The sequence below is a fragment of the Phalaenopsis equestris genome, unplaced genomic scaffold, assembly GCF_001263595.1.
Source record: "Phalaenopsis equestris unplaced genomic scaffold, ASM126359v1 Scaffold000036, whole genome shotgun sequence".
Lineage (NCBI taxonomy): Eukaryota > Viridiplantae > Streptophyta > Magnoliopsida > Asparagales > Orchidaceae > Phalaenopsis > Phalaenopsis equestris.
In genome coordinates this window covers 5,603,019-5,619,853 of record NW_018164478.1, presented here as the reverse complement: position 1 = coordinate 5,619,853, position 16,835 = coordinate 5,603,019, and the positions used below count along the sequence as shown (strand labels likewise).

The 16,835-nt window shown below is 37.4% G+C and overlaps 1 protein-coding gene across 1 annotated transcript in view; it reads left to right on the top strand.

The window, feature by feature from the left end:
- Window positions 1–744: 744 nt before the first annotated feature.
- Window positions 745–16,835, top strand: part of LOC110018810 (exocyst complex component EXO70B1) — a 30,166-nt gene continuing 14,075 nt past the window's right edge. The window contains exon 1 of the mRNA XM_020716247.1: window positions 745–3,001. Within this exon, the coding sequence (XP_020571906.1) occupies window positions 935–2,929 (1,995 nt within the window). The 5' untranslated portion in view covers window positions 745–934 and the 3' untranslated portion in view covers window positions 2,930–3,001. The remainder of the gene's footprint in view (window positions 3,002–16,835) is intronic.

Genomic DNA, 16,835 nt, shown 5'->3' with positions numbered 1-16,835 from the left:
CTATGCGGCCTACGAATGTCATCACAACTTAACACTATGACATATGCGACTCAATATGAACTATATGACTTATAGTTCGTGCAATTCCAACTTTCAACCACAACCTATACAACAAACTGGTGATAATCATCGTCTACAACATTCACAACAAACTACTAACTTTATAGCAATCGATTATGCCCTTACAACCTACTATCACTGAGCACTACATTCATTATAGCCATAATACAACTATTATTAATGAAATATTATTATACGTTTACAAATGATCAACTTATAATACGACTATTATAAATGAATTATTATTGAACATTTACAATGATCAACTTCTTAAGTTCATATTTTCTAATTAAGAAGAAGAGTGAATATGTATATCTATTATTTATAGCATATTATTTCAAATGGATTAAGCCCTATAATCTTTTGCTTTTCTAGGTTTTTTCTTGTAAAAATGGAGGTGTCATGTATGTTGGGTTGTTGGGTTTTCATGTAAGATTAAGATGATAATTTATTATTCTATTATTCTGAATTCTTTAACTTCCATTAGGTATGTAAATATCTAGGAGTTAATTGATATGCATATAGATATATTTTTTTTTAAATATAAAGTAATCCAAATGTCATTTTTTTCTTGAATCGTAATTCTTATATACATGGCCGGATGGGTTACGATTTGCGAACGTGTGAATAGGGTTTCGGGCTAGTCGCGGACGTGCTTTTTAACGCGGTAATATTTATCGTTTTGATGGGTCGGCTTGTCGTCTTGCTGAAGTCGTCAAGCTGGCGGTGGAATTCAACTCGCGTAAAAGAAGAGACGACGCCTTCCGTCCCAGTCCTAACCCTACTGCGAATCTCCCCATTTTCTCCCGCTTCGATCTGAAATCTGTTCTCACTTTCACGATCTTTGAAGCTCTAACGACCTGCGGAACTGGTAATGGCGGCAACCACGAGGGTGGACGGCCAGGACAAGGTCATCGCGACGGCGCAGCAGATCGTGAGGAGCCTGGCCACTTCGAAGAACGCTGCCGAGGACATGATTCGCATACTCTCCGGCTTCGACAATCGCCTCTCCTCTATGAACGATCTCTTACCAACCGCCGGCTCTGGCTGTTCCTCTCCGACCGCTGCCCGGGTTGATGCGGAGAGGGAGGCCCCTGCACCTGGAGACTGTAACCTCGAAGATGCTGAGGAGGTTATTCAGCGCTGGGAGTCTTCCGATTCGCTCCTGTGGGAGGCATCTGCTGACGAGGCCGTCGAGTACCTTGATGCTGTCGACGAACTCGTCTCACTCCTCGAGTCCGAGTCGTTACCTGAGGAATTCCGCGCCCGGGCTGAGATCGCTGTTCAGATTGCCATGGCGCGGCTGGAAGACGAGTTCCGCCATCTGATGATCCGCAACACTGTCCCGCTCGATGCCGACAGTCTCCACAGTTCGATCCGTCGTGTTTCGCTTTCTTTCACCTCTGTTGCTGGCGATTCAGTCGACGACTTTGAGGAATCGGTCGATGAGGAACAGCAATACGAGGCCAGCCTGGAGTCACGCGGCGTGAGTTTCACCTCCAGTGACCGGAGAATCGACCTCATTCTGCCTGAGGTCGTGTCCGATCTGAAGGAGATTGCAGACCGGATGATCTGGGCTGGATATGGGAAGGAGCTCTGTCAGGTGTACAGCAGCGTCAGGCGTGATATACTCGACGAGTGCCTCTCAATTCTTGGCTTGGAACGGATGAGCATTGAGGAGGTTCAGAGAGTTGAGTGGAGAGCTCTGGATGAGAAGATGAAAAAGTGGATTCAGGCGATTAAGGTTATGGTCAGGATTCTGCTCACTGAGGAGAAGAGGCTCTCTGAACAGATATTTGGTATATCTGATGACATCAAAGACGAATGCTTTACAGGAGCCGCCAAAGCTTGTATCCTGCAGCTTCTGAATTTTGGGGATGCAATCTCCATTTGTCAGAGGTCCTCTGAAAAGCTTTTCCGAATTCTTGACATGTACGAGGCTTTGGCAGATGTCATTCCTGAGCTACATTCCCTGTTCTCCGCAGAGGCCGATAGTCTTATATGTGGCGAGGCTGAGGGAATCCTGAAGAGATTGGGGGAATCTGTAAGAGGCACTTTTATGGAATTTGCTAAGGATGTTCAGAAAGATGTTTCACGTAGGCCTCTACCAGGAGGTGAGATTCATCCTCTTACCCGTTATGTTATGAATTATGTCAAATTGTTCGTGGATTACAGCAGCTCCCTTGACGTGCTTTTGGATGATGAAAATGTTATGGGAGGAGTTAATGATGACGATACCCAAAGTTCGGGGAGAATGACACCAGTAGGCCGTAGTTTACTGATGTTGATGTCTTATTTAGAGTCTAATCTTGATGAGAAGTCAAAGCATTATGAAGATGGTGGTCTTCAGTGCATATTCTTGATGAATAATATACTATATATAGTGCAAAAAGTTAGGGACTCTGAGCTTCTAGGACTTTTGGGCGATAACTGGGTTCGTCGGCGCCGTGCTCAAGTGAAGCAATATGCGAACAGCTACCTCAGAGCTTCTTGGACCAAAATTTTGTCATATTTGAAGGATGATGGATTGGGAGGAAGTGGAAGTATCAGCTTAAGTGCCGCACCTAAAATGGTCATCAAAGATAGGTTCAAGAGTTTCAATTTAGCCTTTGAAGAAATATACAGAACTCAGACCACTTGGAAAGTTCCTGATTCTCAGCTCAGAGATGACTTGTGCATGTCTATATCTGAGAGAGTGATCCCGGCATATAGGTCATTCTTGGGAAGATTTGGTGGGCATTTGGAGGCTGGAAGGCAAGCAGCAAAGTACATTAAATACACACCCGATGAACTGGAACATTTCATCTCTGAGTTTTTTAAAGGATCAACTGGGCCATCAAACCATCCTAGAAAAAAGCTTAGCTCATAGCTGAAGTGATTTATAGAGACGTTGGTGTTCCCGTTCTCATCAATCATCATACACATACTTAAAAGGGTTCAGGTGCCTAGCATATAGTAATTTTAATAAGATTTATCTTTTCGTTTTTTTCCTAGTGCTTCGTATTGCTATATTACTTACAATGTATTTATAGCCTTTTCCTTAAGGCTTTTTGTCATGATGGTCAATATTGTTGTAGATATCATGTACATATATGTTATCTACTCGATCGTTATGTTATCTACTCGATCGTTAAGACTTTAGGACTCTTCTAATCTTCTTTATGCTCAAATGATTAAATGTTTTTTGTTCCCTAAGGTGAATATACTCTGGCGTAGGGAGGATTTCATATTTGCTAAAAATGATTTGGCTTCAATAATCCCTATGTTTGAGCTTGATTTAGGTATAAGTACAAGCAGTTTTTCATTTCTTGGCAAATGGAAATATTGTTTTCTTTGATGATTGAATTTTCATTTTTAAAATTTTCCCTATATCTGTTGCCTGGAGTCATAGTTTTTGTGGTCCCCTAGAGTTGAAGCCATTTCCTTCATGTAAACTATAAAGACCCGAATACTTTGATTGGAGTAGGACTAGATGCATGCCTGTGTGATTTTTCTTGGGAAAGCGCTTATAAAAAGAAAATAAAATTGATGAAAATATACTAATGATATTGCTTTTAGGTAATAAATTAGCGCACTAAAATACTGCACGCCACAAGGGTAATGTGCTTTGCTCTATTGCCTATCAATATGTATGCAGTTGATAACGGAAAGGGCAGAAGAGAACCATAAAGGTGGATAAAAGAAGTGGATTGAGGAGAGATGAATGAATGCTTTAGAGGGTTGGAGGCACAGAATAGAGACAAAGCCATAATGAAAACCCTTGACAGAGATTCCTTAAGTGGGAGGCCATAAAAAAGTTTTTCGTTATTTTATCATAAACTTCAATGATCAATTACTAGTCACTAGGCCCCTTTATAGATATAATGTTTATTGAAAAATAGTGAAATACCTAAAAAAAATTAGTATGATAAGAGGATATCATGGAATTAGGTCGATAATGCATGGCTTTGATTGTTGAACGTTTAAAAAATTCATTAATATCCAAGTTGTGTGATAGAATTGAGAATGTTAAATGCGTGGTAAAACTATAAAAAAATAATGAATGATTATATTAGGGGATAGTTTGAAGTGCATCAATTGAAGATTAAGTGATTGAAAATAGACTTAGGTGTCTTGAATATTTAAAATAAAGGATAAAAAATGTGACCATTAGACATGTAGATAGAATAAGTACTAGAGGATGAAGAAGGAATATAAGTTAACCATAATTTACGATGAATTTGTTTCACGTCTTAAACAAGATGTAATAGGAATTAATGGAAAATGAGGTTATATAATGCCAACCCTAAATAGTTGGAATAAGGTTCATGATGATGATGATGATGGCGAAGGTTTATTGAAAAATTATTGAAGTTTCTTTGAGCAGATAGAAAATGACGAACTAAACAAAAAGAAAAAAAAATTGAATGTAACTCATAGGTAACATTAAATGTTGATATTATCATATTGGCATCAATTCTCTTAGACTGGATGGAACTCTTCCTTGGAGAGTAGCAATGTTACTGGAGGAAGAATTGGAAGCCTTCAGCCATATCATGGAATTGGTGAAATCTATACTATTAAAGAGAGATGAATGATAAGTTCATCTAGAAGAAGAGTTGACAAATGGGAATTCCACCTTGAGGAGCAGACAAAGGTGATGAACATCATCGTTGTCCACAATACCAATTGAGGACTTGTCCTAGGTCCTCGATAACATTATCAAAATGTTGGTTGAACATCTTTGGATGCTCTAAGGTACTGATGCATGATGCTAAATTACTCATTCTAAGCTAAGTATCTTTTAATTGAACTTAATCCTTTTTTATTTGAGTTTGTGGGTGTTTAGGTTAAAATTAGTGGACTGAGCCATATTAGCCATGTTGGTGTTTGTGTGTGCAGCTATAACAAACATGCAAGTGGTACGTGAATAGTTTGAGCAAAGCGAGGATCATAGATAGTGATGCATAGTGCGTGAGAGATGTACTTGGTGAGGAAATGAGCAAAGTGTGGTGTGTGGCATAAATATAACTTGGTTATGGTGGTGCAATATGAGTAACTAGGGTTAGTGGGATGTGGTGCATAAGTGAGAGTTTGAATAAAGAATGCAAGCAAAATGATCTGCTCATTTGTGTCAAGTAGAGATCGACATTTCAAAGAGAAAGATAGATGTGGTGGATGATGGTGTAGATGTGTGACAGTGTTTTTATCGATAAAGAAGTTAGCCATCACTAGTGAAACTGTAGTAGGATTTGTCAGCGAATGTGGCTTATGACTTGGTGGAGAGTGAGGAGAGGCGAGATGGCCTCATTTAGTGTAGAGGAGATGAAAACACATATGTAGGTGAACACAAAGGCTTGTAATTGGTGGAATTGTGTCAGTAAAAGGCCCACAATCTAGGATATGAACGAAGTTTTGATGAGTGTGTTGAGTAAAATTTGAATTCATGTAGGTGACTCCAACATGGCAAAGACAAGTGAGGGGTAGATGCTCATGGTCATAGATGAGTTGCATACATTGAGAAGATCAATTTAAGGTTCAAAATGAAGATTGATGGAAACATGAAGGGTTGTTATAATAGCAAATTATATGGAGACAGACAATGGGCTACACATGAATTTGATATAGGATGAGAATTGGAGAGGTAAAGAAAAGTAGATTGAGGAGATAGATGAATGAAATTTTTAAAGGGAGTGAAGCACATTGTATGGATGAGAATCCCTAGCGGGTAGGGTACAAGAAGTTTTTTTTAATTTTTCATGACTTGCAGTGATCAAACTTTGGGACACATTTAGGGAATATTTGGTTTGTTGCAAAAGGTGTGCACTATATTCATTTTATAGGGTGATAGTGGAATTTAACAAACATCCAAGAGAAAACATATATTATTATTGAATTCAAAATCTGGAATTGCAACAAATAGTAGGGTGTCGGAAATCGCAACAAAACAACAATACAACACTAGACAAATAGTGGGGAGTCGGAAATCACAACAAAACAACAACACAACACTAGAACTAGGGTTAGATCTAGGGCGTAGGTGATGCCAACTAGGTCTAGGGTGGTGGCAAGTAGGTGGCTAGCAAGCTGGAAGGAGAGGACAGCAAACCGATGGCTGTTCCTGGGCCGTGGCAACAGGGATGGAACAGAAATCAATAGCTTTGTTGTTGTTTGGGTGGTTTCAACAAGGGTAGAGGGGAAAAACAGTAGCCTCACTATTTTCAGGGCAATGAAAACAAAACGAAAGCGGCGAGGGTGAAGGGCGTCGATGTGGGAAAGGAGGGGGAAAAGTTTAGAGAGGTTAAATACCACATGTAAACCAAGATATAACTGGAGTCTACTTGGAACCCTAGGATAAAACTTGTATAGGAAAAAGAGACATTGACAACCGTCTCAAAGCAAATCACACAAAAACTAAACTCTAAACACTAACAAAGCACATATATAGTCCTGGATGCTAGGAGTGGGCCCCATTTCAGTTGGGCAACACTCAAGATGACTAGAGGGTCGGTCGACCATCAGGAACTCTGTATTGAACCGATCCAGGTATAGATGTCCGTTTCAATTTTCTGAGGTTGGGGGAGTTTTAACTTCATACATCGAATGGTGTTAGGTCGATTACGCTGAAGATAGTGGACATGTTGTAATTTCTCAGGATTGTGGGGTGTCGATTTCGCTGAAGGTAGTGGACATGTTGTAATTTCTCAGGATTGTGGGGTCTTTGACTACGTCTTTAGAAGAATCTAAATCCAACTGTTAGATGCACTGCTACAAAAGACCTGAGAAGGTTTCTCGAATTGCTAGTAACCATCTCTATCTATCCAACCAACATTGCTGAACTGAACTGGAACTTTGTGCCAAGCGTACTCCGTAGAGTCCTCTAAAAGTAACTCAAAGTTGACTTGTCCTTTTTGAAGTGAAGACAAACTTAACCTCCTCTAACGGTGGCAGTCTTGTTGGTAAATTGTTGGTTATGATATCTTGAAACTCTCACTGTAGTGGATGTCCTGTGTTTAATATCAGCTCTTTTGTTTCACCACCTTCTTAACATCACCAAAAATGATCCCATTGGTGCCTCTCTCATGGCAAGAGCACCTATGACCTTAGATTTTACAAAAAGTAGTGCACTTTCCATCCTTAATGAATGAATAAGTATTTTTGAATCCATCATGTTTAGTATTGTGATCAAACTGCCACAGTTTTCTTAGCAGGATGTGATTGGTGTCCATTGGTACAACATCACATCACACTTGGTCATACAACTGATCCCAATTGAAAACTCAATGTGGCATCTCCTGTTAATACTAATATTATTTCTCTTCTTCAACCTATTCAACGAATATGTTTGTGTATGTTTTTGAATAGTGAGACTCAACTTATCCACAATCTATGTAGGCACCACATTCTCACTACTACTTCCATTGATGATAAGATTGTACATATTTTCTTTCACAGTGTAACAAACATAAAAGATATGGTGAAACCACAACTACTTTCTTGTAGCCTTTGTTTGAAGGACCCGTTGATCCACAAGTGTCTCACCCTCATTAAATCGAAGATGACACTTTTGCACTTCCTGACTATCTTTTATTTCAACTCTGGTAGTAGGGCAACAGGAGGCGATGTGTTTGAACTCATGACATCTAAAACACTTCCTTGCAACCATTGTGCTAAGTGTTATGCTCATCTCGGGCTTCTTCCTACTCTGATCAGCTCTATCATCTTTCTGGATAGTTTTCACATTTTTCTCAGTTGTATTTGCTCTTCTTACTGTGGTTGACTGCTTGAATGACATCGAGGTCTTGATCTGCTTTTTAAGTTTTCACATCTTTATACCCAATGTTTGAACATCACTTAATGACCAGTAATGTTGCAGTTGAACGATAAGGCTGATGGTTGTCTTCAAGCCTCCCAAATATTGGGCTATAATGCTCTCCTCTGGCTCTCTCAACTCACATTTCAATATGAGCTACTCAAACTAGATTGTGAACTATATTGACAACTCCCCCTTATGTAAGTGATGTAGCATCCATAATATGTCGTAATGGTAGTGTGAGGGGATATACTTCGCCTGTTTATCCTTCTTCATCTTCTCCCAAGTAGTGATTTTTTTTCCTACTTTCTCTATGTCTCACTCTCTTCTGATTTTCTATGACAATAATTTTCACTCTTATATCAGTTGACACCTCTTTATACTAAAAAATTCTCTAAACGGCCTGTAACTACCCATTGAAGTCATCCGGATTCATTCTTCCCTTGAAATTGAAATCCGGTAAGTCTACTTTTTCTCCCTTATCTTTATTTCCTCCAAAAGTCAATCTATCCCTCAATGTCCTCTGAGACTGAATCTGAAAGCACCATGGCCTATCCTCCTGTTCATTGGACTCATCAATATGGAAGGGATTCAGATTTTCCTCCCTCTCCTCTTCAAACCTCACTATCACGAAAGATGGCGATCTCTCCATGATCCCCTTCCTCAATTTATTTTTCGTAGTTTCTCTTCCATATTAAGTTCTCAATCGGTTTCCGACACTTATCTTCTCGATAACATGGCTAAGGTTTAGGTTTGGGAGATGAAAGAGGGTGTACAGGGTTTATTTGGGGTGCATAAAAAAAGCAAGGTTGTTGATTTTGAAAATAAGAACGAGAATTAGGGTTAGATCAAGATTCGACTATGGTTTATTGGGCTTAGGTCACCCTAAGATGTAACTAGGGTTGGACTAGCTCTGATATCAAATGATATCAAAATTTAACAAACACACAAGGTAAAAAAGAGATGTTGACGGCTTTCCCATAGCAAATTGCACAAAAACTAAACCCTAAACACCAATAAAGCGCATATAGAGTCCTAGATAGAGTGGGCCTCAATCCAGCTGGGCAACACTCCTAAGATGACCAGAGGGCCGACCGATGCTTAGAAATCCTGGACCGAACCAGTTTAGGTACAGAAGCCCACATCACAAAGTTTCAAAATCCAGATGTTTGGTCAGATGAAATTCTAAATGCGATGTAAAATTACAAAGCATTTGATTTTCTAGTTCATTTTCAATGTTTTTAGAATGCGTTGGATTTTGGCGAAATCTAAATACACTACTTTATGTTAAATATTGCTTGCCGCTGCAGCAGTCGTTGTTGCCAGCTACTTGCCTCTTGCCCCTCCCTCCACGGACTGTAGCCATTGCCCTTCGCCCCCAACCATCCTTATGTAATAGTGACTTTATTTTTTCAAATCAAATAAGATAATATGAAGTCTCGCGTTATATTTTATACTGACTCAAACAACTTCAAAGTATTTCAAATATAATACATTACTTTAATATTGCAATTCTTTTTGAGCAAACCAAACCGGAAACTAGTTTTTTTTCTTTTTTTTGTAAAAATTATAAAATTACATTTAAACAAATTATCATGACATCACTTTTGTAAAAAATATAAAATTACATTTAAACAAATTATCATGACATCATGGTGGCTTATTTGCTGTGATTTTGACTTTAATCTCTTCTGTTCATCGGAGGTGGTATAGTAGTGTTGTGCTTATGTTGTATTATGTTATGATGCAATATTGTTGCATGAGCTTAGTTTCAATGTGTTGTATCTATTTTATTATTTTGCTTGTATCAAATTTTGATAATTGATTCATTGTGTGCATTTTTTAGGCAATTGATTGGGCTAAACTTTTGTGTTGTAATGCAGAGTTGTTGGGGAGTTGGAATCCTTCTAAGATTATTGATCATCTTTGTATATTGTTGTTGAAGTCTATCATTGTAACATTGATTTGTTTTAGAGGGAGCTAACTTGAGCTTATTGAGGACCAACCTATCTTTTGTTAGGTTGATGAATTTTAGAGATATTTCTTTGAGATTGATCTTTCCTTTTGATAGTGTCATGACTATCAAAGCAGAACAATTTTGATAGGGAATGCTTGGAGATCGTCTTTCAAGGTTGTTGGTTGGAGAGATACTCATTCCCCATAGTCAGTTATAGGGAGTTTTTGTTAAGAACAATTTGATTCCTTGAGCTTACAAGTTTAGTCAGGTTCATGTAGATCAAGTCCTTTTAGAATTGATTGGTGTATGACCGAGTACAATGATTGTAATCCAAAAGAAGATTGTTAGTTAAAATTTTGCTTGACAATCATGATCTGTTATATGAGAGTCTGAATTGATGTTTAAGTGTGTACATGAAGTTTTGAGACCTACAAGTTTAAATCCTCTTAGGATTGGCCTAACATTTTCAAGTAGGTTGTGAATATGGTTTGAAGATTGCAGATCATTAAAAAGTTAGAATGGGTTTTGGTTCAAGTCAAGCTTGCTTGAAGTTAATGAGCCACTCAAGGAGCCAAGTATATAACCAAACTTGTCTTGATTGGAATTTAAATTTTGAGTTGATACATCATTAGAGGCACATATGTAAATTATCATTTTGTTAGTGTATGCTTGCAAGAGTTGAACAAAAAATAGTAAAATGAGGTACATCCATTTTTACTAATTCTTAGATGGTTTGGTCACATTAAATGTTGACCATATGATGGCCCTATCAGAACGGTAGAGGCAGACCACTTCGACATCTTGTATAAAATATGATCTTAATTTTTTAGAATTAAATGAAAATATGATACTCGAGAGGATACAATGGAGAAAAAGTATTCATGTAGCCGACCCCACTTAGTGGGATAAAAGCTTGTTGTTGTTGGTTCACTTCTTCATTAAATAATAACATTGTGATTATCTAAGAAACCAAATTTTTTTACTACCTTTTGTAGCTCCTTTGCGCGTGAGGCTTCTTTTCTATAAATATTTTGCCAAATTTGGCTTGACTATTTCAAAATTTTAAATTCCCCACAATTTAATTAAGTAAAAAACATGTCAACTAAGGGTCTATTTGGGGCAGCTGCAGCTTATCCAACTTCTACTGATAAGCAACTTATCCTTATAATCTGCTGATGAGCAGCTGATCCGGATAGACTAACTGGCTGTTTGATTTGTGTGTTTGGAAAACAACTGATTCTGGACAAATGACTATTATGTCTATATTCTGAATAAGTTGTTTAGCTGTTTGGTTTGTGCGTTTTATAAACAGCTTATTTGTAGTATAAACAACTTATTTGTAGTGTTTTTTAGTTAAATGAACAATCTGTTATGTAGAATTTATAATTTTCTCAACAAAATTAAAGTTCAAATGTTAAAACATGAAAATACAAAAGAGTTGAGTTAAAAACAACATACATATTATTTAAAACGGCAATTACGTTCATACCCTGCTCACAAGATTGGTTTATGAATAAAATACTACTAACCAATACTACTAACACTTTGTATCATAAATTACAACCTGCCAAGCATGGAACAAAAAATATTCCTTATTGTATCATCAACATTCCAACATAGTAGTTAGAAGAACCCCAACACAAATTGAATGGGACACATATCGGTTGGTAGAATGAAAAGCATAATATCACACAAGTTGTCAGAATGAAATGTTCTTCCATGCTCTAAATTTAAAACCCAATCAAATGAGCTAAGCAAGATTCAAAGGCTTAAAAAGCTCGTTTAGAATTGTTTGAAAAAAACTCCTAATATACTAACAGTTACTCTTAAGTATTGACTTCAAATTTTCAAGATAAACGGATGCCCTTCCAAACAAAACATCCTCTTACATTTTGTTACAACTTGCATATCAATTTACAACTACTTCTAAAGCACCGCAACCTCAATCTTAACACAATTTTTACCAAACAATTATATGTTTTATAGGACACCACAACACTATAGCACAACATCATAGAGAAAAGCTAAAATCAATCCCAATAAAGGCACACAGCCATAAAATCAAACCACTCTATAAAGAAAATTAGGGCTTGAATAATTCATGATATTAGTACTCCTACATATAAAACTATTCATCAATACATAAAAGAAAAAAAAGAGAATTAGAAAATGAAAACAATAGGATTTCTAAAAAATGATAGATCAAACATATAATTAGTTGAAAAAAATCTCAACTTGGCTGGCGACATTTGAAGATCGAAAAGTGGATGCAAGGCAGAAGAGAACGATAAGAGGAAAGATAAACCTGCCACAGCATGAGGTATTTGCTGCTGCAAGCATTGTTGGTTGGAGGAGCGGAGAAGGTTGTGGAGGCTGCCGACGCCGAGGTAGACGGCGAACTCGAAGTGGTATATGCGGAATGGAAGGGACTGAGAGAAGCGAGAGATGCTTCCCTCGAGATCGAGCGTGAGATGAGGACGGGTAGGGGCCTGTGCAGAGCGAGAGGCGAGGGACTTCAGATCGAGCTAGGGAATGAGATGGAGTGAAGGAGGAGACAGAGAGCAGAAGGGGCACGGGAGGAATAAAACTTTAAACGCCAACTGAAAACACGGACCACAGGCTTCATGCCACGGCTCGCGTCTTTAAGAAATTAAAAACGAGGTTTTGGAATAAGCAGATCGAACGTGCGATCCAAACAGGAGGGTGGCGTTTTCAAAACACCGTTCGCCTTTATAAGTTGTCCCAAACAAACCCTAAATATTACTCGACTAACATGCAACTGGAGTGATTTTCAGTAATTACTAGCATAAAAATTTCTTATCCAATTTTCTCAATTGATGTATTAAGGTGTTCAGTAAGGTTCATTGCAATCTTTGAGCACTTGGAGATGTTAATTCACTCCATGAACACAATGCTAGATTGAAAGTACTGATCTATCTGATGTTCACTCTATCATTTTGACACAATTTCTTTTTTTTTCTTACCATTTCTATTCTTTCATTCCCTTTTGATGAACTCTATACTTCTCTTTATGATAGAGAAGTTTTGAACTCGTGATAATATGGAGGTTTACTTTTGGTCCATATTGACTAATTGCCTCAATCATATGATTCAAATTCTCTTAACCTTTTAAACCACCTAGCAATATATCACATTGTTCTTTTTGTAGCTCCTTTGTTAAAATTTTCTTCAATTCATGATTTCCTTGGATTTTTCATCTTTGGTGTTTCTTTTCCCAGATTAATATAAATTAAGGGTATGTTTGGGGCAGCTGCAGCTTATCTTGCATCTGCTGATAAGCAGCTTATTCTGATAATCTGCTGATGAGCAGCTGATCCGGATAAACTAGCTGGCTGTTTGGTCTATGCATTTGAAAAACAGCTGATTCTGGATAAATGACTATTATGCCCCTGTTGTGGATAAGTTGTTTAGCTGTTTGGTTTGTGCGTTTTGTAAAAAAACTTATTTACTAATTTTTTTAGTTAAATGAACAATCGGTCACGCAGAATTTGTAATTTTCTCAACAAAATTAAAGTCAAATGTTAAGACATGATAATATAAAAGAGTTGAGTTACATTTTTATAACTCAAATATTTCCGATCACATCAAAGAAGCAAAGTTACATATACAAAAGTAAAATACACCTTCAAAGGAGCAATCAATGCAAACAACAAACTTAGGTATGTATTTACCTCTAACTTCTCAGCCACCATTCTTCTGGTGCATCAATTATCCGCTTAACTGGATCCCAACCTAATCCAGTTGATCATCTTTTGAGTTCTTTCCAAATTTTTCAATCTTTTTTTAATTGATCTCACTTGTTTTTGAGTTTCATCCGATTGTAATCCCTTCCGGTCAGTTTCTTGAATTTCGCCATAAGATTATGTCAACCTTCTTTATTAAAATAGGTTGTAGGCCTATTTCCTAACTCAACTTCCCTCAGACAGAGATCACAAAATGTAACAGTTGTCTCTTTATCCCACATGGCCGATGATCCAAAATCTTTAGGTTTACTCATTTTGACTGTGAGTTAAACGAGCTGGCATGAAATTACTATTCAAGAGAAAAAAACGAATATAGGATAAGAGCTTAAAACTTCTAAACTTATTTTTTCCTACACCATCGAGTCTGCATTATACATGCAAGCAGACAACACTTTTTGAAATACTAATAACAAACATTCATGTTGTGGATCATTGTAAAAAGAACAAACCTTGGTGAAGAGTACTACATACTGCTTGTCAATATATACCAACTGTATTTCATTGAAAGGCAAAGCAAGCTTTGATTACCAAAGATTACTTAAAATCAATTCTAGGGATCATAAAATATTGACTTTATATAATTCCTAGTGGTAGGTACGCTTGAAAATGCATTGTTCGACAATTGCAAGTAATGAAGATTAGAGGTATGTATCTCATTGCCAGGCAAGAAAACGCCAAAAATACCTTCTTATAGATTATGAAATGCAAATAATAAAGACTGCTTATAGTTCTTCGCATATGCGTGAAACACACAGCAAGATTCATATGGAAGATGTCTCAAAATTTTGATAGCCTCAGAAATCTTTTCCTCACATGGAGACCATATGAACAGCAAACAAATCCTTCTCGATACTTCAAAAATTTCAGTAAATAAAAATCAAACATCAGGCATTTCGAGGAAAGGTTAGAGATGCGGAATCGAGAAGGAATTCCTCTCGATGCTTCAAATATTTCAGAATAACAATGGATCTACATTTTTACCTGCAATACTCGCCTCCCAACCACTGGATTTAAGTTTTTAGCCACTAAACACATCCAGATTTCACCACAAAGAACACATAGATCGTCCAAAATCAAGAAGCCTTTCGGTGAAATGGAGTAGAGGAGGGAGGAGCAGAGCGAGGAGAAGAGATTCCTTGCCCGCGGAGCTACTTCGGAGGCAGGATCAACGCCAAGAGTTTGAAGAAAGGTTAGGGATGCGGGATTGTTTGCAGGGGTAGCTTCGTAAAAGCTTGGAGGCCGAACGCGGATCGTGGGGATATACCCGCGGTTCGCGTGTAATACAAAATAAAAAGCCCTTTTTTGTGAAACACTACTCAAACGCGAGAAACAAACATTAAGGCGGCGTTTTCAAAATGCCGCCGCACTTTTAAGCTGCCCCAAACGGGCCCTAGGTGGCCCATTCGCTCTGCCCCCTTTCAAGACTTTGATCTAATTTCAGTTATGTTTTTAATTCTAATTTCTTGAAGATGCTTCATTGAGCTTCTTATTGAGATGTATAGGCTTTTGAAAGGTAATTTTTCCTGTTGCTTTTTTTTATTGGGCGCCTGATATGGAAGCAACTCCTTCTCTAAAGGAACTTTCTTACACTTGGTAATATTGTTCTATTTGGATGCTTCAATTGGTCCAGTAAGATGACCCCTTGACCGAGCTTTTTGTCATAATAGATGTTTATGTCGCACATGGCACTTAAATTAGATTTTAAATTTGTATGAATATTTCTAGAGCCATTGTGTTCAATTAAAAAAACATTTTAGACATTAGGATAATCTCTCCAGTTTTTCACAAGAAACTTATTGATCCTCAATAAATTTTTTGACTTCTTTGGCTTTTTTGCAAATGAACATGGAGACTCAAATATGCTTGGATTTTAGGTGAAAAGTTATGTTTTGCTTTATATGTGGTTGGTTGCTATAAGAGCGTTTTTCTAAACATGCATTTATTGGACTCTCTTTTGTTTGCTGTAAATCTAAATATTGGAGTGTCAGTGTCATATGCTTAATGTCTACAGTGAGAAAATAATAACCGACAGAAAGATCCCTCATATGGTACCTACAGGCCGAACTGTTATATATAATACAATGTCCTAAAATGATCAGTCGTCTAAATGATTTGCACTATAAGATGATCCGCTAGAGGTGGTTATTATGCATATGTGAGAACACTATTTTAAATATATTTTTTGGGGTTATGTTGAGCTTCACTAGCTGCTTTTCTTAGAATTAACTTGGATAGGTTTGCCATCTTCCCTTTTAACTTATTCCTTAGTTGTTGAAATTGTCTTTCTATTAAACCATTCCATGGTTTCTGTTGTGTAGGCCTTTCTTTAGCTGGTGATGCTCCAATAGGTAAGTCGTTGACATTTTCTTTCCTGAATAATTTCTTGTTTAAGTTTTTTTTATTCCTATCCATTTGGTTGGGTTTTCTTTCGTTTGAGATGCTGAAATTCAAAATTTTCAAGAACTATTGTATGCTTTTATTTTTAAGAATTTTTATTTCACTTTAATTAGCTTCAAGGGCTGCCTTGTTTGGATTCAAGTGAGGATTGCAGGCTCTGAAAATTCTAACCACAATGGCCTCCCTCGAAATATAAAGAAATGAAATGAAAATGAGGTAGTTTATTGTGAGGTTTCGGGTCAAATTTTCAGAAGGCAGATGAGATAGTAGATAAAATACTATCTAAAGATTTCACTCTCATTTTGCGAGGACTTAAAGATCTAGGGTTTGAGAGGCGCAAACCCCTATGGTTAATTACTCCTCCCTATCACGAGAGAGTACTTTTGTTTAAGGCTAGTCATTATGCACCAATTTTAAGAATTTAAATTATAAAACTATCACTGTGATCTTAATAGCAAATGATGAGAGAAATGATAACGAACCCGATCAAGATCTCATTATTTTGTTATCCCGACTGTCATGGTCTATGGTATACTTAGTTAGAGGAGATAATCGACTCAATATGACAGAAGTATCCTTGTCAGCAATTATGGGTTGCGTCGTCTAAGGAAACTTTGTAGATTTGGGGTGGATGCTTGTCTAAGTGGGCTGATCTAAGTCGACCTTATTTACAAAAGATTTTGTGCCCTATCAAGTTTAACATATATTTCACAATTCAAATGAGCAGACTGTCATTGGGGAACATATGAGCTATAGCAATGATTGTAAAATAATTGTGTTATTTGGTGGCAAGCCACCCGGTCGAAGGGCTCTGGTTGTCACAAATTTTTTTTTGGAGCCTACTGGTGTTTGTGAGTTTGAATCT